General features: G+C 41.4%; 2 protein-coding genes across 15 annotated transcripts in view; one reads left to right on the top strand and one right to left on the bottom strand.

Moving 5' to 3' along the window:
• STRN3 (striatin 3) overlaps positions 1 to 1,920 on the bottom strand; it is a 60,181-nt gene extending 58,261 nt beyond the window's left edge. For all 4 annotated transcript variants that reach the window (XM_071426956.1, XM_071426958.1, XM_071426959.1 and 1 more), the window contains exon 1: positions 1,600 to 1,920. In XM_071426956.1, coding sequence (XP_071283057.1) covers positions 1,600 to 1,920 — 321 coding nt within the window. The remainder of the gene's footprint in view (positions 1 to 1,599) is intronic.
• Positions 1,314 to 24,274, top strand: AP4S1 (adaptor related protein complex 4 subunit sigma 1). Of its 11 annotated transcripts, none has more exons than XM_071426968.1 (8): positions 2,223 to 2,561; positions 7,437 to 7,583; positions 8,107 to 8,129; positions 9,277 to 9,477; positions 10,871 to 10,957; positions 11,807 to 11,875; positions 14,981 to 15,117; positions 23,525 to 24,274. In XM_071426968.1, exons 4-8 carry the CDS (start codon positions 9,340 to 9,342, stop codon positions 23,574 to 23,576), a joined length of 483 nt encoding a protein of 160 aa, XP_071283069.1. In that variant the 5' UTR covers positions 2,223 to 2,561; positions 7,437 to 7,583; positions 8,107 to 8,129; positions 9,277 to 9,339; the 3' UTR covers positions 23,577 to 24,274. The 11 variants fall into 11 exon arrangements, with proteins under 11 accessions (XP_071283063.1, XP_071283062.1, XP_071283069.1 ...); XM_071426967.1 differs by having other exon boundaries at positions 8,104 to 8,129; XM_071426962.1 differs by lacking the exons at positions 2,223 to 2,561; positions 8,107 to 8,129 and adding an exon at positions 1,314 to 1,453.
• Positions 24,275 to 24,923: the final 649 nt, after the last annotated feature.

The following is a 24,923-nucleotide window of genomic DNA, read 5'->3' as shown; positions in this document are numbered from 1 at the left end:
TCAGTCAGACACAACTTTTCAAGTCTCCGGAGTACTCTTCATGTTAGGGTACACCAGTACCTCGTTTTTAAGTAACAAGCCCATACCTAAAACAAATATTTGAAGGTGGTTTTATCTGGTAATGAATAACACTAAGTAACTTATTTATAACGTTATGCTATATCACTAAGATGCTAGAGAAAACGGGAAACAGCCAATTGCTCTTCACCAAAAACACCCACCCATGTTCACCATGGATTTTAAATTCAGCCATTTCACGAGGTTTAAAATGGTAAGACTTACAGTAAGTGAAACAAACAGTAAAACCTTTTCAATTGCTTCCCTTGGTGGTTTTGAGTTTTGATTCTTTCTTAATTATAGTTGTAACAAAAATAGTGCAAAATATGTGCTTATTATAGAACCAACAAGTTCCTAAAGAATTGCCCAGGCTCAGGCCTACTTCTTAGTTCTGAAACCTGAAAGTAAATGCCTTGCAAACGCCGGCTGCTGTTGCACTGCAATTTGACGGAATGCTACTTCAAGACCATAAACATTCACTCAGTACAAAAATCACAAAAAATCTCTGGAAGCAATGAAGTCTGCTAATATTTTTTTACATTTTTATTATGTACATTTCTGTCCTATAAAAAGATAATAGCTCCCGTGTGGATACCTCACATTCAGTGGATTTCGCAATCTGTTCATAAACTGGTAATAGTCTATGCAAGATTTTTTTTTTACTTGCAAAAATAATTAGTAAAATTATCCTATTACTAAAAGCAAACATTAGTGGCAAGAAATGTATATTGCAACTACAACACTCGCTCTCTATCCTGAAAAGTTAGTCAATTTCCGTTCCCGAGACGAAGCTGGTATTTTGGTGTATACTGAAATGACCACACCGCAGACTTATCGATTTCTCGCTCTTCTCCGATATGAAATCTCCAAAAGAAAGAAAGAGAGAACAAATTCGACCCGTCTCTAATTGCATGCCTAGCTAAGTCTTCCACTTACGATTTTCCTGAATTCCTTTTCCTCGTCCTGCCCTTGCTCGGGAGGCAGGGCCGCCTCCTAACTCCCTCTTTTCCCTCCAAAGCCAGAGCTCGCTGAGCTGCAGGGAGGCGTCAGTCCCTCCTCCCAGGCCCGGAGGCTCTTGCTGTCGGTAACCCGCACGGGCCCGAGGAGCCCCGGAGTCATTGTGCTGCGGGAGCCGACCGCAGCTGTCAAGGCACAGCGCAGCTCGCCCCGCCGGCGGGGAGGAGGGGAGGAGGGTCACAGCCCAGCGCCGCCCGCCCGCCCTTCCCCGGCCGCGCTGCGGGCCCCGCTCCGCGGCTCCGGGCGAGCGGCCTGCGGGGCCGGGGCCGCTCCGGAGCCGGGCGGGCGCCATGCTACAAACCAAAATGGCTGCCCCAGGGAGGGAGCCCGGCTCGGGCCTCCGCCGGTACCGCCGCTCCGCCCGCCGGACCTCGCCCAGGTACCGGCCCCGGGCCACGGCGAGCGGCTCGGCCTCGGGGGCCCCGCGGACCCCGCTCGCCCAGGCAGCGCTGCCCCCGCACGCCGCGCGCGGCCCGGCCCCCGGAGCCGGCCGGGCCAGTCCCAGATCGCCCCGGCCCCCAGTACCTGGAGCTCGGCCCGCTCCACCTCCCAGTGCGCCCTCTCCATCTCGAAGCGAGCCCACTCGTGCTGGATGTAGTGCAGGATCCCCGGGATGGTGTAGTGCTGGGGCCGGGACAGCTCGGCGGGGCCCGCCGCCTCCTGACCGGCGGGGGCCGCGGGGCCCTGGGGCTGCGGCTGTTGCCCTCCTCCTCCGCCGGCTCCAACCCCCACGCAGCCCCCACCCGACTGCAGGTTCATGTTCCCACCCGCCTGCGGCGGCGGCTGCTGCGGTCTCGGGGCGGCCGCCATCCCACCGCCTCCTCCGGCTCCTGGGTGCTCGTCCATTGTCTGCGGGGAGCCCTCCTCCTCGTCCCGCGGCGGGGGCCAGGAGCAGGGGCCGGGGAGGGGGCGAGCGGCGCTGGCTGGGGCGGGGAGGAGGGGGCGGGCCGGGCGGGGGAGCTGCGCCGAGCGGGTCCGGGTGTCAGCGCAGCGCGGAGCCGCCGCCAGCCGCCATTACAGCCCCGCGGCCCTCCCACCCTCCCACCCGGCCGGGCGGGGAGCGAGCGGCGCCTGCCGGGAAACCGCGGCCTGGCCTCCGCCGCCGCCTGCGCCGCCCCACGCGCCTGCGCGGGAGGGAGGTGAGCGCCGCGCCCGGGGGGAGCGGGACGGGCCCGGGCCCGGGCCCGGGGCTGGCGGCGGGGCCCGGAGCTTCCTGCGGCGGGGTGGCCTCGGCCCCGCCTGCGCCGACCCCGGGCCGGTCGGTGTCGGGGCTAGCGGCGCGGGGCTCGGCCGGGCGGTTCCTCTGTGCCCCGGGTGCCAATCGGAAGTGGCGGCGAGGCTCGGTTCGCCCCGCCACTCGGGAGTGCCGAACGCCTGGAAGAGTCGGCGGGAATGCGGCCAGGCCGGGGCCTGCGGCCTAAAGGGACGCGCAGCCAGCGCAGCGCGGGGCCAGCACTTCAGTTATTGAGACTCTGCGCGGTTTAATGGTGCGCTGAGTTCGCCCTACAAGGAGGTGGTTTAGAATAGATACATTAAATTTATGCTATGTTTCTGGAAGCTGGCTAATCTCTGGTCATCTTCGTGATACCTCGGTTGTGATGTGTGTAATGTATTCCCCCCTTGAGGAGGACGAGTGCCCCATGGTCGCTATTCAAAACTCTTCCACGTGAGGATAGTTTTGCAAGAAATTACTGGTCTATTTTGTCTGGCTCAGTTTTATCAGTGATAACAATGTAGTATTGGAGGCTGTAGTTTGAATACGGTGAAATTGCCTTGATTGCAAAATACCACTCTGAAATGTAATACTTAAAATTATCATCACATCCTATTTCAAATGATCCATAGGTCACCCATTTTAAGTAAGGTAGGTCTTTGGTTTTGCCTCGCTTCAAAATTTTTTCATGCTGTACTCATTCACTACATGGATAGTTTCCTAAAAAAGGTCGATTCTTGACAGACCTGGAATTCTGTTAATTACTGGAAAAAAAGCACTGTTTGTCTTAGTACTGGTGTTTCCTTTCATTACCAATCTCTCTTTAGGTGTGTATTGATGCTTCAGTTAGTTCATCCAGTCCTTCCTTTCTTCTCCATTAAATCATTTCCTATTAAAATGTCATTGTCCATTCTTCCTGATTCCATACTGATTAGGCAATCTAAGTGCAGCTCCTTTCCACCTCAGCTGATTTCTTTTTATTGTCTACTGACAGTTACCTAGTCATTATTAAAAACTGAGACTTAGCTCATAACTAGTTTAACCTTTTGTTTAGCTGCAGTTGTTCAGGACATTCCTCATTCCTGAGTATACAGGAATTATTGCAGTTTAATTCCGTTACTATATTCAGCCAGCATTTTGACAACAGCAAAGGAAAACATTTTTATTCTTTCCTTCCCCTCTTGACTTCCCTAGATAACTAAGGTTGCTTTTTTAAAAAATCTCTGTCCTGAAACTGAACACAGTTTTTTATTTTAAAGCCATGCAGACATACTTGTTTCATCTTTTTGATGAATTGTTATGGGCACAGTAATAAACTAGACTACAAAAATTACTCTTACTGGTAAATTTAAAATAATACGTAGTTTTATTAAAGCCTCGTTCACTGACAGAACAAAAGTAGGAAGACCAAGAGTTCTGATTCTGTATGTGGTCTTTATTTGCTACATGGCTTTGTGCAATAAATCTATAGGAAGCTCAATAAACAAAAATATTAAAAATACTTGTTACTTTTGCTACACCTCCTTGTGCTTCATGCCTCTATCATTTAGCCACTTTTAAATTTTCATTAATGCTTTAATACCAGTTTAACCCATTTTGTTCTACATTTGGTGAAGGGCATGGAGGGGAAGGCATATTGGGAGCAGCTGAGGTCACTTGGTCTGTTCAGCCTGGAGGAGACTGAGGGGCACCTCACTGCAGTCAACAATTTCCTTGTGAGGGGAAGAGGAGCAGCAGGCACTGAGCTCTTCTCTCTGGTGCCCGGTGACAGGTCCTGAGGGACCTGAGAGAGTGGCCTGAAGCTGTGCCAGGGGAGGCTTAGGTGGGATATCAGGAAAAGGTTCTTCACCCAGAGGGTGGTTGGGCACCAGAACAGGCTCCCCAGGGCAGTGGTCACAGCGCTAAGCTGGGTGAATGACAGAGTTCAGGAAGCTTTTGGACAATACTCTTGGGCACAGGATGTGACTCGGGATTTTCTGTGCAGGGCCAGGAGCTGGACTCAATGATCTTTGTCAGTCCCTTCTAACTCAGAATATCCTATGATTCTACTTTCATCCACACATAAAGTGCCATTAGATCTCTGCATCCAGAAAGTCAACTTGTTTAGAGTTGGACAGAGAAGTACATTATTTGCCTATAGTTCTATGTAACATTTATTTTTAATTCTTGGTGAAGCAGTTCTGAAAATATGTAGTCATGCCATTTCTTCTTTGTGAGATTTTATCTCTTACATTCTAGCTAAGAGCCCTAGAATGTTGCAAACCTTTCTTAGACTGAAATAACTAAAATACTTCCAAATCTGTAGATGTTGACTGGAGTGGTTTTTGTTTGAGAGACACATGTCTAATTTGAATTGCAGCTGTACTGCAAGTACAATTCAAACTTAGATTGTGTTTCTTTTTTTATAATTTATGTGTCAGATTATGTATAAATATTGGTGAAATCTGTGACAAACTAAATTCAGTGCTTGTATCTATACCAGAGGAATAATTAAAATTGTATTTAAAATATGCTTTATATTACTGCATGTAGAATCAGCTGGGTTGGCCTCATGGGAGACTTAAGATCTTTTTATCTGCAGAACAGGTATTGCAGGCTTTGCCTCTCTCTGAGGTCTCAGCTGTTATCTGAAAAGGAGTGTCACTCAAACAGGGACAAGTTACTTCGAGGTGTCTGATGTGGTTATGCAGCCTGCAGAGCTGACATGTCCTGGAAGCAGCTCCTGAACCGTATCAGCCTGGCAGTGTGAGTCACACAGGCCAATCATGATATGAATTTTCTCTCATAGATACTTATCTGCAAGAGATACTTTAATGAGGGTGAGATCTAATACACTGTAACAGCTCATATTTAAATCTCAGTAGAAAAACTGTATGTCATCTGCATGCATGCCAAATTATCTTTACAGGATATTTTGTAAGGGAAGTAAAGGAGAGTGCTACATAGTCACTCTGGAAGGTAATTTCTTTTGAAGGAAAGTTTGCAGTTTCCAGACTTGTTACATCTTCCCCAAGCGATACCTTCTGAGGTTTTTGTTTATAGGGAATCTTCATTCTGTGATAGAGTTCCATAGGTGTTTTGTAGATTGGGTATGTAGGACATGCAAAGAAGCATATCCCATAGGCTGTTCTGGACAAAATTTCTAATGCATGGCTGACTGGGATGGAGAGAGTTGGACTTGACAGTCCATCAGGATCTCGGTAGTCTCTTCCAGTCTTTGGTTCCCAAGCACATTTGTGATGCAGATAGTTGTCCAGTGACCTGGAATGAGAGAGCCTATTCATTTCTGACAAACAGCCTTCAGATAGTAATGTCTTTTCATTACTAAAATGAGCAAAATAATGGCAGAGATATGAAAGGCTTGCATCTTGTCAGCAATTCCCTTGAACTATATGATTCTGCATGCATAAAAGCATCGTAATCTGTGTGTGTGTGCATGGGTACACGCAGACATGTGCGTGAGAATGCTCAGAAAAGCATGTAAGACTTCTACTAGGGGAAAGATAGCTGGCTTTTTAAGCAGAGTACTGATTATTGATCATAAAAGGTAGCTTCTCAAATACAAAGAAGTTGGTGGAATGGGGTTTCTTTACCCATCAACATACACAGATATGCTTTTTGTTTGTTTATTATACTTCACTGGTTTCTGTACATCCTATATATGCAAAATTAATTTTAATGTGTTTTCTGTATTTGAAAGCCAAGATGAAAAGAGAAGAAATAAATTTTGTTTGTTAGAAACAAAACTCAGTCATTTCCCTTTTTGCCTAAATTGTACAAGCAGATGCTCTTACTACTACAAGTGAGTTTTTTTCAGAATTAGTTCTAAAGGAAACCCTTAAGATGTTCTTAACACTAGCATTATTCTCAAAGTCAACTATGCTTGCATACTTTTTTGTAAATTTTTATAAAGTTATTATTTGAACTTGTTAATTTATTTCTCTTTTTCTGCACAAAACTGTGTGCTTGTGCTGCCATTTATAGGAACAAATTTTCTGGTTAAAATCTTGAAGCCTATCTTTGAGACTGATGGGAAAATACAGAAATGGCTACAGAAAGAGTGGACCTCTTTCCTACAGATTCAAAAGTTGTTGATTATGTTTTCCAATCCTATGAATATTACAGATAACACTTTTGAGGGCTACTATGGTTCTACCTCTGTTGCAACCTTGTTAGTTTTTTTTCTTTTTTTAATCTATTCTGGATAAGAGCATTTGTGCAGATTCTAAAAAAACCAATCTGGTCTTAATATTTTCATCTGTAAAACAATCCAGGCTATTCATAAGGATACATGCAGATAAAATAGTCATAACATCAGAAAGGGATTAACCATGTACAAAGATTAGGTTAATAAAGGAATAATTAGGATTAGGGGCCAATCCTGCAATAGGATCATACATATGAATTTGTCATATGTTTTGCTGTTATGTATTGCTTAACAGTAACTCAAAGTACAACAGCTCTGTCAGTGCTCCTGAAGTAGTTCTACTGTTCGCCCTGTCCTCCTTTTCTCAAGCCCTTGGTAGCATTTATGACTAAATTATTAAAATAGCTTGGATCAAAACAGAGAACCATTAATTCTTGTTTCAGCAGTGCCGAACACAAAGATGAAGTGTAAAAATCAGATGAAAAAAGAAAAGCTGTCTACGCCCCTTTTGTTATTACCTGTTTAGCATGGACAGACGTCTTTTTCAGTTGGTCTCCTGTGTCTGAGCTTGCTTAAAACAATGGGCAGCATTTCTTAGATTGTTTCTCTTTCATGCCACAGCTCCTTCTTAAGCAGCTTTAAAGTTTTGGGTTCCTTCTGTCATGATGTTGGCTCTTGCTAGGGGGCTTCGTTCTGAGCTGGAAGGAGTTGTTCATTCTTGTCCTTCTTAGAAGGTTTTTATCAAAAACTGACTACATCATCTTAGTATTTTAGCTTTATGCTTTAAAATAAAGCATAAAGTTGCATCTTATTGCAACTCTAACTTCAAAATAGAATGTGGGGGGGAAAAAGAGCCATATAGTAAACACAGCAAAGATAGTAGATGGTAGTCTCCCATTTAGTCATCAATGTCAGTCTACTTGCCTCCAACAGTGAAGATCCCATCAGATATTTCTGTCCGGGCCATTTTTTATCTCAATGACCTGGTTCATTCTTTCTCAGAGTGAAACTGTGCTGATTCAGAAGCCCTGGGTGCAGTGCACAAGCCACGTGCGCCACGGCAGCAGCAGTGACCAGCATCCACGACTCTGCTGAGGGAGTGACAGAGCAGGAGTGTGATCCTGGAGAGGCTTCACGTGCCTGGAGGAGGTGAGAAAGCTCTGAGACTGTCATGACTCCAAATAGACTGTGTTATCTTGAGGACTGATCCTGAGCTATGGTCCACTCAACTAAGAATGAATTCTCAGTATCAACTCAAAGTAAAAATACATTTGAAATTACATATGGAAATCTAGACTTCTTTGTAAATAGAGTAAACCACAGTACACTGAGAAAAAAAAGGTCATTTTCTTGAGATCCAAGTGATGGCAAAAGAGGTGGCTTTTCAGAAAACAGTGACCACTGTGAATCAGAAGTAAGCACTAATTAAGGTCAACACAATACATTGGGACTTGTTGCATCACTGTCATGAAAGATTTGTCACCCATGGGTGGTGTATAGCCAGTTTATTCAAGTTGCTAGTAATATGATGCAGCACCTATGGAGTTTGCCTTGTATTTTTTCTCCTGTTGTTTTTCTACATTAAGATACACTGTTTTTACTGAAAGAGCTACACTGTATATAGATTGTGGATTCCTGATAGTTTTTTTCTGTTTAAACTTTGTCACAGAAGCTGTGCGACCTAAGGTGCACCAGGTAAGGACCAACTCTTCAGAAGTGGGAAAAAAGGAATAATTTTTGCAGTAGTTGTTTTATTTCCAGTGCACAAACCTCAAGATCATTTGGGCCAATAAATCTGGGATGCAAATAGAAAGTCAGATGGAAAACATTACAGTGATTGTTCTCAGGCATTAAAGAAAATAACCCAGATCTTCTATTTCAAAAAATTACGTCTGCAGCTTACTCTATTTTCATGCTTTTCAAAACATCAGAGATGTCAGTTGTTTAGCAAGCAGATTCTGACATATGCTGTGCTCTTTTTAATGCTCTTTTTCATTGTATGTTGCATGTGGTATATTTTAAAGCTATATTTCAGTGGTGTTGGGTGGATCAATATTTATTTATATTGAGATAAAGCTCTTTTGAGTAATTAATGTGAACCAATTTCTCTTCAGCTATTGAAGATCCACACTTAGTTTTCATTAAGTGCAGAATTTACCTTTTGCATCAGGGTGGGAAATCAGACAGGAGAAGATGGATTTCAATAGCTCCTGGATATATATATATATATATCCAGGAGCTATATAATAGCTCAAGATATATATTGATACTGCAGATACCCAAATATTTAGGAGTTTCTCATTCTGTATTAAAGAAATGACCATATGTTGTGGCCCATGCATTTCCCTTTGTCATCTCTCCATTCAATTTGATGTGTCAATGGTATGAATGTAATTGTTAAATACAAGTTGGGGAGGGGAAAAAGTGCTTATGGGCAAATTTTGCTCTTAGGAACTGCATTAGTGTGGTTTGGTACTGGGCAAATTTCTGATGTTTGCAAACCAGTTAGCATGCAGGAAGAAAATGATGAGTAGATTTATGGTTATGAAGAAGTAATTGTTTACTCCTCCAATTTCCCAAATCCTATAAAAATTAATTTGATTGAAATGTGAAAATTTCTAATGGGAAAGCTGTTATTTAGTAGATAGTTTGTGAATAGTTGTGTGGGGAAAAAAGGGAGTTTTTCCATGGGATGTGTGCAAAAGATTTGAGATTTTTTTTTTCAATATTGTATGTTTTGGCAAGAAACTCCATCATAAGTATATGCATACCTGGGGTGGATAGCTTTTAGAAAGTCTTTATTCCTGTGTATTACTACTCTTTTTTTTTTCCCTACTCCCAGAAATACTTCTCCTGATTCCTGCATCCAAAATTGAAATCTACCACTAAAATCAACAAAAAAGAAATGATAAAATTTTTTCTTATGGTTAACAAACAAGGTCAAACAAGACTGTCCAGGTATTATGAGCATGTAGAAATTAATAAACGGACAGTGCTGGAAGCTGAAGTAATCAAGAACTGTCTCTCTCGTTCAAAGGACGAGGTAGGTTTTGTAGGTTTTATTTTATCTGCATCTCACACCTTTCCTGTTGATAATTCTGAAACCTATCAGTGTCTATCACAGGTTATTATCTCATTTGTACCCACGATATAAAAGATTGAGTTTCTAGATTGTGGGTTCAGTCACTTGAACTGTTATTCTGTATTGAATACATATGTTTTTCTGAGGCTTTCAGAGATTTTGGACTCGTGTGTATCACTGTCATGAAAATTCCTCTTCTTTGTTTGAAGAAGCTCAGAAGTCATGAAAAACTCATTTTTATCAGTGTTATTGCTGGTTTTACTGAGATATTACAGTTTTGCCAGAAGGTAGAGGGCAGAGTACTGACAGCTCCAAGTTTAAACTTAGGGGAGAGGATCCCAAATTATGAAAACATTATCTAAAGCACAGGAGAGTTTGGAAACACAAATTTTTAGGCCTCTGTATTAGACTTCTTTATTTAAAAGAAGTGTTTACGTGTTCTGCAAGAAAGTCAGAAAACATAGAAGTTGAAAAATTTTTTGGATGAAAGTTGAGATTTTCATTGCTCTCTTTAATTAAATCAGTGGTTCTTTAAGAAAAGCACCGAACTTTGGCACATTGACTTGAATTAGAGAAGAAGTGTGGGACTTGGACAGTGAATGAAGTTTATTGGTTTCTGTTCTGAAGTTAGCTTCTTTACCTTAATGTTGTGTGTTCTTGCACAGCACTCCTCACATACTTCATTCTAGGAAACCTCAATCAAAATAGCAGTTCTTACAAGTCCCTTAGTTCGCAGCTTTGATAGTGGCTAACGAAAGGAACGTCTTCGTGCTGCTCCTGCCGGGGCATTTCCGAGCGCAGCTCCAGCGCAGGAGGAGCTGCCGGCGCTGCCGCTGCCATTTCGGGCACCGAGCGAAATGACACGGAGAGAAAAGGCGGCGGCAGCTCCTCCAGCGGCGTGAAACGGCGCCATCTCCTGGCTCCCTCCCGTTGGGAAACATGTTAATTCCCCACTGGGTCTGGAAGTCTAGTATTTTTAATTTTTACATTAAAATATCGATACTTTTTTGAAATAGGAAAATTACCTTTAAGTCTCTTTTTGAAAGGGCTTGCAAATGAAAATTGTGGGAAAGTACTGGGTGCCTTTATAACACCAAACAAGTAACTTCAGTTCTGCATGTTTCAGTTTCTCCATTTAAAAAGTGGTGGCATATTTTTTGTCAGCAGATGAAAAGTGTGGTGTAACAGTTACCGTACTAAATTTCTTTCAAGTTAAAATCGATGAATCTTGGCAAATCCATGTTCGCTGTGGGTCTTAAGAACCTGAAAGCTCAGGTCCTTTGAGCAATGTGCTTTATACTGTTGTATGCTTAAATGGCAGCTGCTATATTTGACTCATTTTGCTTCTGCCTAGTGCTCTTTTGTTGAGTATAAGGACTTCAAGCTGGTGTACCGACAGTATGCAGCCCTTTTCATAGTTGTTGGCATCGACCAGACAGAGGTAAGAAATGATATACTCTCTTACAATTAACATTTATAGTGATTATCACAGCCTAGAACTCAAGTCTTCATCCAGTATGGAATTTTTCAATAGCAATTAGAGAATTTCAAAGAGTCAATGTAAAAAAATTCTCTCTTTTTAATGTCCTAAAGAAAAAGTTCCTGTACTGTCACCTATAAAGATGTCAATTTATTTTACTTTTCAAACAGGGAAATTAAAAAAAAAAGGTATCTGAAACCTGACAAGTACTGCTATTTCATATGTTCAGGTTGCACCTGGGAGTCTTAGTGTTTGCACTGATGACTCAAAAATTAATTCAGAAATTCTCAGAAATTAATTCAGCATTTACTGTTGGAGACCTTAACAGGGTGGTGTGGAAGGTAGCTGCTGCCTACCACAGTATCTTCAAGTCAAGGTTATCATGGCAGGCAATTTGGGACAAATTATTTTGGCTTTGCTACAGAAATTGCCCAGCAGAGGCTAGCTCTGTGCTACAGCTGGCTGGTGTGACTTCAGCATGGGTAAGCTTAACCTAGTTAACTGTGTGTGTCCATAGAGCTGAGCTGGGAGGGGGTGGGACAAGGGCTGCAGGGGGATGGATGGCAGCACCCAGTGAGAGAATCCATTGGGTGTTCAGAGCTGCTCTGTGTGGCCAGCCCAGAGCTCCTGCCCTGAGCACTGCCCAGGGGTGCCCAGCTCTCAGCACCTCAGCTGGGTGACTACATGGCCTGAGCAGAGGGCTTGCTCTATTGCCTAATGGCTTTTCATTCACCACAAACTGAATTAACACAAAGAATACTATTACATTTTGTAGATGTTGATTTAATATTCAGTTGGTTTTAATTTCAGAATGAGATGGCAGTATATGAACTAATTCATAATTTTGTGGAAGTTTTGGACAAATACTTCAGCAGAGTGGTGAGTGATACACTGAATCTGTTACAAAACATTTTTTCTCTTTCAAAACTTGGTGGAAGTGTCATTTCAGAGAATAAATCAAGGGAGAAAAATATTTAATATTTTAGAATTTTGATAAATATTATCACTGTAGGGAAAGGCAGTATGAGCTGATTTTTTCAGAGAAGTAGAAGTATACATGGGTTATAAATTATCAGACAAGGAATACCAGAAATATTTCTGTTAGAAAAGCATGGGTTTTATGGGGTTTCTTTGGGTCATATACTCTTAAATTAGCCATAGGCATTTTATATGTTTTAAAGAAATAAAGGAGGTTTACTTTGCAGTTCTTATGCACTTTATAGTATTATATTCCCCAAATGAACTTCATTCATTATTAAGATGGTGTAAGCATGAAGCAGGGAACTGACATCACTCTCACTGAACAAGATCAGAGGAATGGAGCAAAAGAAACCTCAAAAACCAGTCTGTACTTGTACTCCCCATATTGTTGTCAAGCAACAGTGGATATCTGATAAAACAACTATTATAGAGATAGTAATTTTGTTAATGATTCAACATCAGACATGGCTCCATTTAAAATGACACTCTTCCTTTTGGTGGTGAAATTTTTTTGCTTGCTTGTTTTACAAAGTTTGAAAATACAGCTTTGTAATTCTGGTTGGAACATTTTCTATTTAATATAGGGTTTGTAATAATCTTGTTACAAAAAAAATTGACTGGAATCATACTTTGGCACAGTTTCAGTTATCCTCTGCTGAAATGTGTTGGATATCCCTCTCAGACAAGAGGACTGGATAGTTTCCTCTGTAGTCAGGTACTTGACGGTACTACACTGGTTACTGTACATACAAAATATCAGTATGCAGGTTCTATAACTGCTTTGCCAGTTCTAGTACTGTAGCAGGCATGGCAGAGCTCCCTCTGTGAATTCAAGGACATGCTTAACAAAGTCACCTGCTCCCTTCACTGTTTAGATGCTTGGCAAATCTTTTACGCTGTTATCTCAACTGACATTGCCCCAGCCATGGAAACTGCTGGCACTAAGTATATCATTCTCTGACTGCACTGACCTCAGAATTTCTCTTAAAATTGCTGACTGTAGTCCCAGCCTAAGCAGTGATAACTAGGAATGGGATTAGATCTCAGCAGCACAGGAATGCACAATAAAATTTAGTCTTATTTGTCTGATTGAGTTAATAGTCGCCAACCACCTCTCAAATGTTATTCAATTAAAGCAGAGCAAAAATAGATGTAGTTCTTGTACATATAAATGTAGTATATATAATCCTTTGACCACACATATAACCCAACCACTGATAGCTGTTGGAAATTTGCTGAGTTCATCATACCAGAGGGTTTTTTTTTTTATTTTCCATAGTGTTTTGGGTTTGACACAGAGGAACCTAAAAGGGGGGTGCTAAAAGAAATCTCATGCCATTTGATGGTTCTGGTTTTAATATCATATAACACAATAAATGGCAGAGCACAAAGACAAGGGCTGTAATTCTAGCTGGGGTTTCTGGCAGTAACCACAGAGCAAGAAAATATAAGTCTGTACTTTTACAAATTACTATTTAGGATTTGCAGCATTTTAGCAGAATCCCAAATTATGATGATGGCAATGGAGACAGAACTCTGGGAAAGGAGAGAACATGTGTCCCACTCTAAAAGGACATTTTGTCATCTATTATTTTTAGACTTGAGAGCTTTAAACATTCTCCCATACTCAATTTTTATCTAATGGAGTTTACAGAGCTTGAATTCAGATATGAGAACAAACATTAATGGAATTAGGGGGAAAGCTTTCAAAGTGGCTTGTGAGATGTAATTCTGAGTCCCCTTCACTTTTATATGGCTGTCCAAGAAAAATTTTGCATACTGGTCAGAATTCCAATGTCTCCAACAACTTTTTACTGCTGAGAAAACTTAAACTGATCAGGCCCTTAAAATGCAATTTCTGTGATGGATAAAAACTTCTAATTGAAGAATGGCAGAGTCACTCAGCAGAGGCCTGTAGAGTAGAACTAGTCCAGTTTAGATCATCTTTAGACCACAGTAGTAGTAGCAATTTTACCAGTAAAACCTTACCAGCTTTACTCTGCCTTAAAACCAGGTTTATACCATGAATGAAAACCACATTATCAAACTCAATTCTCTCGGTAGCAGGTAAAGATTCCCTCTTTTAGAGACGGGGAATCTCCACCCAACTTGGCAAGATCTTAAGTGCTAAGGCTGTGATTAATTCTTTCTAAGTTTAGGTATTTCACTGAGGCACCTAAGTTAGAAATTTGGTCATCCTAAGCTCCCTTTACTGGCAGTGGAGACCGATGAGTATCTCGAGAAAGTGAGTCATGCCTCAAGTGTGCCGAGTCAACTGGGGAAGGTCCCCATCTCTGCTGCTGACTGCAGAGAGACCATGAGGGCTTCTAACTCAGACATTTTGGTTAAGTGAGTAATACTGCTTGGGATAAACCCAAAAATAGAAGGGAAATGATGACTATATGAAGAATTGTGTTGCTGGGGCTGGAGAATACTTAGAAGTGCTAAGGGTCCAAAGCTTGGAGTTGCCTTGCCTTTCCTAATATATGCAGCCACTACCACAGCCATGGGAATATACAGTGTCTCGATTTTGCTGTTGAAATGATCTGCAGCAACCATTTTAACTGTGTAAACTTGGCATTAACGTCCTGGTTTTGCAGAAGGAGGAAGAATATAGGGCTGGAACTGCCATGATTAGAGCTGCTGGTTTTCCACCCACTCACTCAGATGGCACTGCCTATATTCAAATTGTTACTTGTAGGTGACCTCAGATAACATGTGTTATCTGTCTATGTAATCAAAGCTAATGTTTTACTGAGGTCAGTAAAACATTAGCTTTGATTACATAGACAGATAACACATGTAAAGCAAAGCAGCGATGCAAAAAAGAACTTGTCATTGTCCAGAACAGAAATCTGAATCACTATAAAATTTTCTGTCATTGTTTTGAAGACTTTCTTTATCCTTTGAAGGGATGTGTTATGTTTAATGATTATGAGATGAGATCATTTCAGATAAGAGATCAAAATATAACCAATGGCTGTCTATCTCTTTTCCTTGCAGAGTGAATTAGATGTATCCTTTTCAGTATCAGAAATCCATTTGTTATCACTTTTTGGTGTATGTTCCAGTTCAAACTGTCTTCATAGCACTGACTGTCACTCAAGTCAATGCAGATGTTCACCAGTTTTGCACTTGGAGTAAGTAGCACCATTTTGGCACCTTTCTGAAAGCATAGGTGATGTTCACCTATTTAAATCCTCCATCATTAAAATAAGCCTGGTTCCATTTAAAGTAAGACACAGAGAGCTTGCTTTGAGAGAGCTAAGTACATGAAAAGTTAAATTCATGGGGAACTTTCAGGCTTCAGTAGTTTAAGGTTTCACTTTGAGTTACAATAAAATAGATATTGAAATTACTGTAATAACAACTGAATGTCACAGCTGTGTCTTGAGCCAAATAGCAGCACTATTTGTAAGATTATGTTTGCAGTTTGATATGAGTTTTACTGTGTATGTTTGGAAGGAGGGAAAAACGTGGGAGGAGAATATTTAGGAAACCAGGTGTTAATTTCTTTTCCCACTCCTACCCTTACACTGCTGTATTTTCATGCTTATGTTTTGCAGGGTATTAATTAAAATATGATTTAAAACTAACCCAAATACAAATACTAAAATACAGTCCTGAACAATTAAACACAAATAGCAAGTAAATAAAGCACAATACTGGAAAAATTAAACCAGGAGAATGTAGCACAGTCTTCCTTCTCAGTTTTTCCAATTGCACTGTGTGTTGACTCTACTCCAGCAGTTCTTATGCTTATATTTGTTGTTGGTTAAATGCAGATCTGCTGGTAGAAAGAGTTTCAGTTACACACCTGAAATACAGTTGCCATCTTGCAATTAAGTACTGTCAAGTAATTTAGTTTATTTATGAATTACCACTTATGAAGAACATAGAAAAAATCTGTAATTTTTCTTGTTCTTACTTCTTTACTGAAAAAGGAAAAAACAAAACAAAAACCAACAGGAAATAATTAATTTCACTTTTGAAAATATTTTAAAGCTTGCTACATGCTGTAACTGCCTCATTTGCTGACTGTATATATACACGCGCACACATACATACATATATATATGTATGCATGTATGCTTGTACATACATTCACACATATTATCCACATTTCCTTCCTGAAATTTAGAAAATGCTGTGGTGTTAGTAAAACCCCCTTAAATTCACTGATACTATGAAAGTGCAATGATGATACTCCAGTGTGAAGGGACACTTCAGGTGTGTGAGCGATTGTAGAAATACAATTTTTGTATTCAGTTAGTTCTAATCCTGAACTATGTGTTCATGTATATGAGCTTTGCCAAATTAGAGACTGACCTGACCTATTTAGTAATTACACATAAAAGAATCCCCTATGTTTCCATATAGTGTGCTTTGATCATACAGTTGCCTGATTATCGGAGTCATTTGGTATACTGACTATTCTGAATTCTGCTGCCTCTGCTCAGCAATTTCCTACCAAGAGCTCTACACCTTTGAGCTACTCCCACACTAGCCCATTTAATAGCTGAGAAAGCTGCTGCATATCATGGAATGGTTTGGGCTGCAAGAGAAAGGTCATCTAGTTCCAACCCCTTTGCCATGGGAAGGGACACTTTCCATTAGACCAGGTTGCTCAGAGCTCCATCTACCCTGGGTCTTGAACACCTCTAGGGATGAGACATCTACAACTTCTCTGGGAAACCTGGGGTAGTCCCTCACCACCTTCACAGTAAAGATTTTTTTCTTGATATCTAATCTACATCTGCTCTCTTTCAGCTTGGAGCCATTTCCCCCTTGTCCTGTCATTACGTGCCCTGGTAAAACATCCCTCTCTAGCTTTCTTGTAAGGCTCCTCTTCAGGTACTGGAATACCCCAATTAAGTCACTCCTAAATCTCGTTTCTAGGCTGAATAATCCCAATTCTCTCAGTCTTTCCTCATAGGAGAGATGTTCCACCCTTCTAATCATCTTGGTGGCCCTCCTCTGGAGTCACTCCAGCAGCTCCATGTCCTTCCTGTGCTGGCAGCCAGAGCTGATGCAGCCCTGCAGGTGGGGTCTCAGCAGAGCAGAGCAGAGGGGCAGAATCCCCTCCCTGGCCCTGCTGCCCACGCTGCTCTGGATGCAGCCCAGGACACGTTTGGCTCTCTGGGCTGGCAGTGCCCATGGCTGCCTCATGTGCAGCCTCTCACCCAGCAGCACCCCCAAGTCCTTCTGGGCAGGCTGCAGCACCAACACTGGGTCTTGTTAAACCTCATGAGGTTCCCATGGTCCCACTCCTGGAGCTTGTCCAGATCCCTGTGGATGGCACCCTGTCCTTAGTCTGCACTGTTTGGAGAAGTTGTTGCATTATATGCCAACACTAATGTTGGAAACAGGTGCAATATCATGTCTGAATGATTCCTGCAGAAATTCATCTACATGGGTCTCATCTGCATGATGATATGAATATAAATATTTAGAAAATAGGAGTGTGTATTTCTAACTTACTTGGTCATAGTAGAAAAATACTGGAAAAGCTCGTGTCTGATATGTCTCTCCTTAACATATATGACATATGCACAAAGTATGTAGCTTTAGCATTCAGAAGTGCACTTTTTTGATATACATTTCAGGAACAACTTTACAATAAAACATTTCACTTCTATATATGTACAAAATAATTCTCCCACTTAGGAAGAGCTTAATTCTTAAGTTGAAAAGCTGCCTAAAATAGTCCAGATGAGATACCCTCCCTTATTAAATGTAAAGCAGAGGTGTAACTAAGATGAAGTGGATTGTTCAGAACTGTGTTTATTTTTGACAACAGCTTGAATAGCTGACCCAGAAGAACAATCTGGGCAAGTGCCTTTAGCTATTATTGCAGTGCAAGAAATAAACCATCAACTTGCCTTTCATAATGTGAAAGAAAATATCCTCACCTGTGATTAAACCATTGCCTTTGCCAAATGGTCTCACACTAACTCTTGTACTCAGTGCAGTTAGCTTGGATGCAAAATATCTGCTGGAGAAGGTGTCTTCTGAGGTCTGCAACAGTGAACACCAAGTACTATTTACAGAGTCTTTGTTTACAGAATATCTTGCAGGAGACTCATAATTTCCTGACTCCCTGCTATTATTTTTGTGTACAGATCCATAGGAAGTTTATTTTAAATGTGATAGTGGCTATTTTATATTGCCAGTAGTGTTTACTAACATGAAAAAAATAGAAGGAAATTACATGAACTCAAAACCCATTTAAAATAGACCATAATTACTAAGGCTATTTAGCCATGCACAGAAAAAAGCCCAGTTAAATCCAAAGGCTGAGCTTATTACACATTTGAGATGTCCCTGGAGCCCACACCAAGCCTGCAGCATGTGCACTGGTTCTTGCAGCTCCCAGACATAGTGCATTACCCCAGTATTCCTGGCAATGCAGTTCCCGCAGGGGCAGAACTCCAGCTTTCATTTAGGTCCACACCCGAATTCATCCAGGGCATCCACACTGTAGCTCATGTCATGGTTTGTCTGGAGCCAGATGTCAGGAAGGGTGCCTTGGGCACAAGGCAGGGACTGGGTCAGGTCTGAATCCTTCCCAACAAGATTTACACATCATGTTGGTGTGTATGACGTAGGCAGGTATGATGCTAAACAATGCATGAACAATTCCACAGTTTTCTCATGTATTCTGCAAAAATGAACACAGATTACCTATTGGCTAAGTACTTGAGAGCAACCAGCTTTTTATAGAAGCTTTCATGTGTGAATTGTGAACCACTTAGCCATTATATGATGTCCCTTTTTATTTTGAGTCAGTTGCACACTTACAAGTACCTAGGCTGGAATGAAATTGGATTGTTTTTAATACCAGTAAGCAGTGTTGTTGGGCCAGCTGAATGAACAAGTACTGAAATTGTCCTTGGGGTGTTATGCCCTAATGTGTTAATAGCACTTGATAAACCATACTTTGTCTATAAAATAAGTGGGCAGGGTTTTCTGAAGCACTAAAACTCCAGCTTGGGTGGGGTACTTTCTTGCTATGATGACGACAAAAGAGACCATAAAAACACATGTTAGGACAGCAGCTTTATAAGCAACAAAACACTGGTAAGTATGACAATTTCTAAAATTACGAAAGGTAACTTTTCTATTGCCTGAACTGGTGAAAGCAGTTGAAGACATTCTTAACTTGTAGAGAAACATATACTTATGCTCCCCTTGTGGGAAGGGAGGGGGTGACAGAGTGCTCTAGGACTAAGCATCTGAAAAATGTTGTTTTGATCCAAAAAAGCCATTACATTCTATTGCAACTAGCTGCTGCTGCTCCTCCTAGGACAGATAAGAAGCTTTGATACAGGCAACACTTCATGTGAATCAACTAGTCTTCAGTTCCCTGTGGGATAACACTGAGAATACAGTGCATTTAAGGAGTGTGAAAATTGAATGATGAATTCATTCTCTGAATTTATAAGGATGCACGTCAGTTTGCACTGTAACATAAGTGGGTAAAATGGAAACCTATAAGACTAGCTTAAAATTAGCTTAGCTGTTCTAGAATTTCACAGAATTGAAGGCACCTTTGTCTCCTGTTTAATATCAGTGTAGTCATTTGAGGAAGAAATAGTCAAGAAAGCATTTAATGGGTTTCAGTGCCTTAAACATGCCTGCCATTAGAAAGGTTAAAAGTTATTGGAAGTGAACATTGGCAAAGATAAGTCAGAATGTGTGAGTCTACATTAAATAAAGAAGCAACTCCAAATAACCTCTAGTTGAAGATGAATGTACGTTATGGAAATCAAGGGTTTGTAGTGCTGTATATTCAGTAGCAAACCATCTGCCCCATATGTACCTGTACTGTTATCTAGAAAGCTTTGTTTGTGCTCCTGGGTGTGGTCTGTGATCACAAGGTGCACATCATCATCCCTTAAGTGTGGACACACCCTTAAATTACTTGTCTGGAAAACCCTGAGGTCTCTTAAAATGCCTCCATAGGAAGAAGTTATTTATTACATGTAAGTCCTAGCTGTGCCTTTTCCCCTTCTTTCATTCCCCTCTTCCCTGCTCAACTGTCAATATACACAATCCTTGTGTCACATGTACTTCCTCTTAGTATGCATTTGCCATAAAAGAGATAATAGAAAGTACCATTAATGTCTTTGAGAAGGGCAGCTCTAAGTTACCAAAAGTCAGTGTAACATTTAAAATGCCAGTCGTGTAGGTACCATTTACTTCTGCTGCTTGGTATGCAGCTTGCTGCAGCATTGCCAGAAACTGAGAAGCCAAAGCCGGGGGGACTCACCTTGGCCCAGGCTGGCATGTAGAGATTAACATGTTTTCCTCTGCATTCTTGTTTTAAAAAGTCCTCTGCCTGGATCTAGTGAAAGTTCTCCTCTGCCTGGATCTAGTGAAAGTCCCTTAGTGCTCTTTTTGTGGGTAGCCAGGATTCTTACTGGAAGCAGCACCTTAAATGACAGCTCTGGGTGGAGCACATGGCAGTGCAAACACCAAATACAGCTTTTTCCTGTTGCCAGCTGCTCAAACTGGTTTGCTTGGCTGCTTTCAGTTGGGTGTGGATTATGACTTCAGGGCTTTAAACCCTGAAATTTGGGGTCACTTGCCAAACAAGTTAACAGGTGGGGAGGATGAGCCTTGCTAAGGATCAAATACATATGCCTCCCTGGGCATGGCATCCAGACATGAATGGCTGAGCTGTGTTGGGCAAGGTGTAACCATAAAGCATAGGTGAAACTCACAGGAAAGGGAAAAGAAAGAGTTGCTCCCTGTACAATCCAATTGTTTGCCAAGAACACTGTGGTGAAGAGAGGTGGAATGTTAAGTTGAGGGTAGAAGCTAAATGCTTTGGGACCTTCCAAAATCAAGTCGATAGATCTTTCCAGAATGGTATTAGTATCCCCATTCAAACTGCAGATGAAATTACTATTTCTGGAATGATGACTGTGAGACTACCATATTAGAGATGGACAGAAGTCATCCCACTTTTCTGCAATGGAGTAAGCCCATTTGGAAATAACCTGGAAAGGCCTGCAGGGAAATTGTAATCTCATTGAACTACTTTGGGTCTGAGTGAACCAGCTCCAAGATTCTTTGCATGGGTACAGTTTTCCTTTGACATGGTATTGGCTTTTCTGGAAATACAGCGGGGGAATAAACAGTGATGACAAGATGTCATTTAAAATGTGATTTAAATGTTTTCTTAAATGGGATGATGCAGAAAAATAAGATGGGGGTGGCAGGTTGCTGCATCGTCACTGATCCTGGTTGATTAAGTTGTCTGGGTTTTAGACTTTTGGAACTGTTAGAGGAATGTCTGGGCTCTGCCATGGGAACTGGGGCAGTGTGAATCAGTGGTAGAGTGTAAAAATTAAAAGCCAGGAGGAGTTGGCTTTCTCACTAACAGAAACTGAATGGAATGTTATCTAATTTCCTTAACAGATCCTGTAGCCCAGTGCAGAGCAGTGCCAGAGGTCAACTAAGCAGCAAAACAGCTGTTTTTCTAGAAATTCTCACATTACTGTAACAAAGAAATCCTAATTTCTCAGATTAAAATATTTCTGTAAAGGCTGATTTACTCAGTAAGTTTATCACAGCAAGAAATTTGGCTTCAATCTTTAAACTACCAAGCCAAGTAAAGCTACCACCTGTCTTTGGTACCACAGAAATCATGACTGTTTGAAGTTGTAAGGACAGCACTGCTCCTCAGTATCAAAAGACACGATTTTTAGAAACAATGCAGGCCCTATGGTCAGATTCAGGAAGAAGTTTGGTATTTAAAAAATTATTTAGAATTAAATTAGGTAGTTAAGTTTAGGTCAGCAAATTGGAAGCCGATGAACCATGGCCATCCCCAAGACCCTGCTGACAGCTATAGTTTCTCACCTAGCAGTAATTAGTAGAAAAGTTATCTGGGGACCTGAATTGTGCTACTACACAGACATGCTGTGCTCTTGGTCAAGCAGAACACTTTCTGCTGGAGCAGTGCTACAATTGCTTCCCCTTCTGCACAAACACACCAAGTAGTAGCACCAAGTTCAGCCCAGAGCATTCGCAGCAAGGAGGAACAAATACATAGATACCTGGCTCCCGAGCTGTTGTCATTTGCAGTTCAGTACTCATGCTGCTCCAGCTCTTGGGCAGAGCAGTATGGCTGACTGCCAAAGTCTGAGCCACTGGCAGCCAGGAGACAGAGCAGTCTTCTTCAATGCCTGAGTTGTGTTCAAAAAATAAGACTGATATTTAGCACAGAGACCAGAGGAAATTCTTGATGATTTCAAAAACATGATTCTTGCTACTCCACTGATTAGCAGGGAAAACCACTAACATAACTAGAAACACTAGAACAAAGCCAGGCTGTCTCTTTGAGTTCAATTCACAGTATCATAAATAGCAGAATGGGAGAGAAGACACTCAAGAGACTCTTCAAAGGGGGGGGGGAGGGGGGGGGGGAGTATTGAGAGATGTATTTAGCAGTTACTGTACAAAGTCTTGCTAGCTCCACTGCAGCAGTCCTCAATACATGGGCAAGGTTTAGAAGGTACAAAATGAAGGCAATGCAGACCTGTTGCACTTAGCAAAGCAGCATAGAACACATGTAAAGAGCAGCAACAGGTGGAGAGCAAGGCAGATAAAGGGTTATTCATACTCTGTGTATGTATGTCAGTGAGGCATAACAGATGCAGCCAGCAGGCTGCTTTGCTGTGCCCATTTCCATTTCAGGTTCTGGAGATAAATGGCAACATCCCAGTATTTTTTTCACGGCATAACCCTTGGCAATTGTTCAGTGGATGTGCTGGACACTCCTCTCTGCATGTATGCACTCATGTGTCATGACTGCCCACCACTTCATACCCCTGGAAGGCCTGTCATCGTTTTGTTTTTTTTTTTGGGGGGGCGGGGGGGTTGTTTGGTTTGTTTTTTTTTTTTTTTTTGAGACAGATGCTGTTAGATAAAGTTAGGGAAAGGCAGATGTGCTTATGGACCACTGTGCTTATTTATTTATTTACTTTTCCTCTTCTTTATGAGATTTACTGCTAGATCAACGACTCAACTTTATGTATCAGCATACTCCTAATTAAGCTATGTCCAAGCAGATCAAATACTGTTAGTTATTCAGGGCAAGGAAATTTTGGCAATCTAGTGCTTAAGAACTTGCTAATTACCTTCCTTGGAGGAATGTAGAATTTTTGCATCTTCACATAGAAGGTTGTGACCCCTTGATAACATTTCATATCTAGACAATACATGTCAGGCAGACAGTAAAATTAACCACCTACATCTAAGTGTAAGTTCACCTGTTTTTTGCAACTATGTATTAGTGCTATATTCCAGGACAGGATACTGCTGGGGCTTCAACTTGTCTAATTCTGACCACTCCGTGATCAGAAAAAAGCATCAGTTGAACTGTTTCCTTAGCTTTATTAAAATAATGGTAAATAAACTAGAATAAATTAAGAAGTACTGATTTTTGTTAAGTTTTATTGAAGACTTAGGAGCCTGAGATTTTTTCTGAATTATCTTCACCTTGTTCAAAATACACTTAACTTGAAATGTTTCTAGATCATGTTCAATTTGGACAGAGTGCACATCATTTTGGATGAAATGGTGCTAAATGGTTGCATTGTGGAAACAAACCGGAACAGAATTCTCGCCCCTCTCTTTGTGCTTGACAAAGTGGCAGAAGGCTAGGAAGATGCAAGAGTGACTCAGTTTTACAAAAGATGGCAAAAGCATTAAGAATGTGCCCACAGGAGTCTTCTGCTGTTGCAAGACTGACTCATGCAACATTGAAATTAATTGGAAAATTATTTTCCATTCCTTTTATACTCTGTGTACCCTATGGGAAAGATACAGCTAAACACGTGGATGCATTGAGATGCAGCTTCACTGACCCAGCAGAACTCTTCCTAGAATGGTCAGTAATTATAAAACATTTTGAGGATGAAAAATGGAAACTTACCATGACTGACTAGGTATCCCTTTGAATTATGTAGTATCATGCCAGACCTAGAAGACAAAATACACAGAAATACAAACTCAGACTGAGTTTCAGTCCTTCCCTTAAGCACCAACTTGATTTATTTTCATACAAATTTACTGTTAATAATAGTTCTGTGACTTTTATGCCTACTTTTAGACTATATTCATCCTTCATCAAAAAGTTGGTTTCCCTCCCTTTGCCATTCAAGTCACGGACACAAAAAGAAAAGTACAGATGTATTAAGTATTTCTGCATACTCTGCAAGTTGTAACTGGAATTATTTAGCACTTAAATATTATAATATTAATAAAAGATAATTAAAATCAGAAGTTTAATGCTCTTTTGTCATGTTGGCTTCATAAATTACACAAAATCTTGTCCATTTTGGCACACCAGTGTATTTTTTTTTCTCTTGTATATGCTATCTATGCATCAAGATTAAAACTCTTACAGAAGATGAGTAATAAAAGACATGCAAGTTCTCAGGACCAGGTAGGTACTGAATGAAGTCTCCCTTCTTGAGCAGGAAACTGCAGCCACGGTGAGTTGCATTCCCAGGCATCCAGCATGCTGATTCACACTGCACACTACTCTGTCAGTCAGGGGCAGTTGGCAATCTCAGCTTACTTCCACTTACCTTTCTAGAAGTTATCTGCCTCCTTCTTCTTAACCTCCAGCCCAACCCTACATACAACCTGATACTGAATAAGCATATTCTGTGTGAAAGCACACACTGGTCACATAAACACCACTCAGAAACCAGTGTCTAAGGAGCAAAGAGTGTTGTGTCTCAGAGTAATCCACAGGGCTTTCACACAGCAACATGTTTATCAAAACAAGATGATGTTGGGACTGGAGCAGAGTTGCATGAACCTGGGCACAGGTGTTTGTCTGAAGCACGTCAGGCACAGGAGTGGGCAGGATGGTGGATATTCCTCTCCAATTCTGCATTAGGAAAAATCTAAAAAACAATGCCAT

This window comes from Agelaius tricolor, unplaced genomic scaffold, assembly GCF_023055355.1.
Source record: "Agelaius tricolor isolate 1412-34295 unplaced genomic scaffold, bAgeTri1.0.p SCAF_5, whole genome shotgun sequence".
Taxonomy (NCBI): Eukaryota; Metazoa; Chordata; class Aves; order Passeriformes; family Icteridae; genus Agelaius; species Agelaius tricolor.
This window is presented reverse-complemented; position numbering and strand designations above follow the sequence as displayed.

Excerpts from the sequence above, each read along its gene's own strand:
- AP4S1 (XM_071426962.1), top strand. The coding sequence starts at position 9,340 with ATGATAAAATTTTTTCTTATGGTTAACAAACAAGGTCAAACAAGACTG. Across the intron at positions 10,958-11,806 it reads TTGGCATCGACCAGACAGAG|AATGAGATGGCAGTATATGA; the intron begins GTAAGAAATGAT and ends TTTTAATTTCAG. Across the intron at positions 15,118-23,524 it reads TCACCAGTTTTGCACTTGGA|ATCATGTTCAATTTGGACAG; the intron begins GTAAGTAGCACC and ends AAATGTTTCTAG.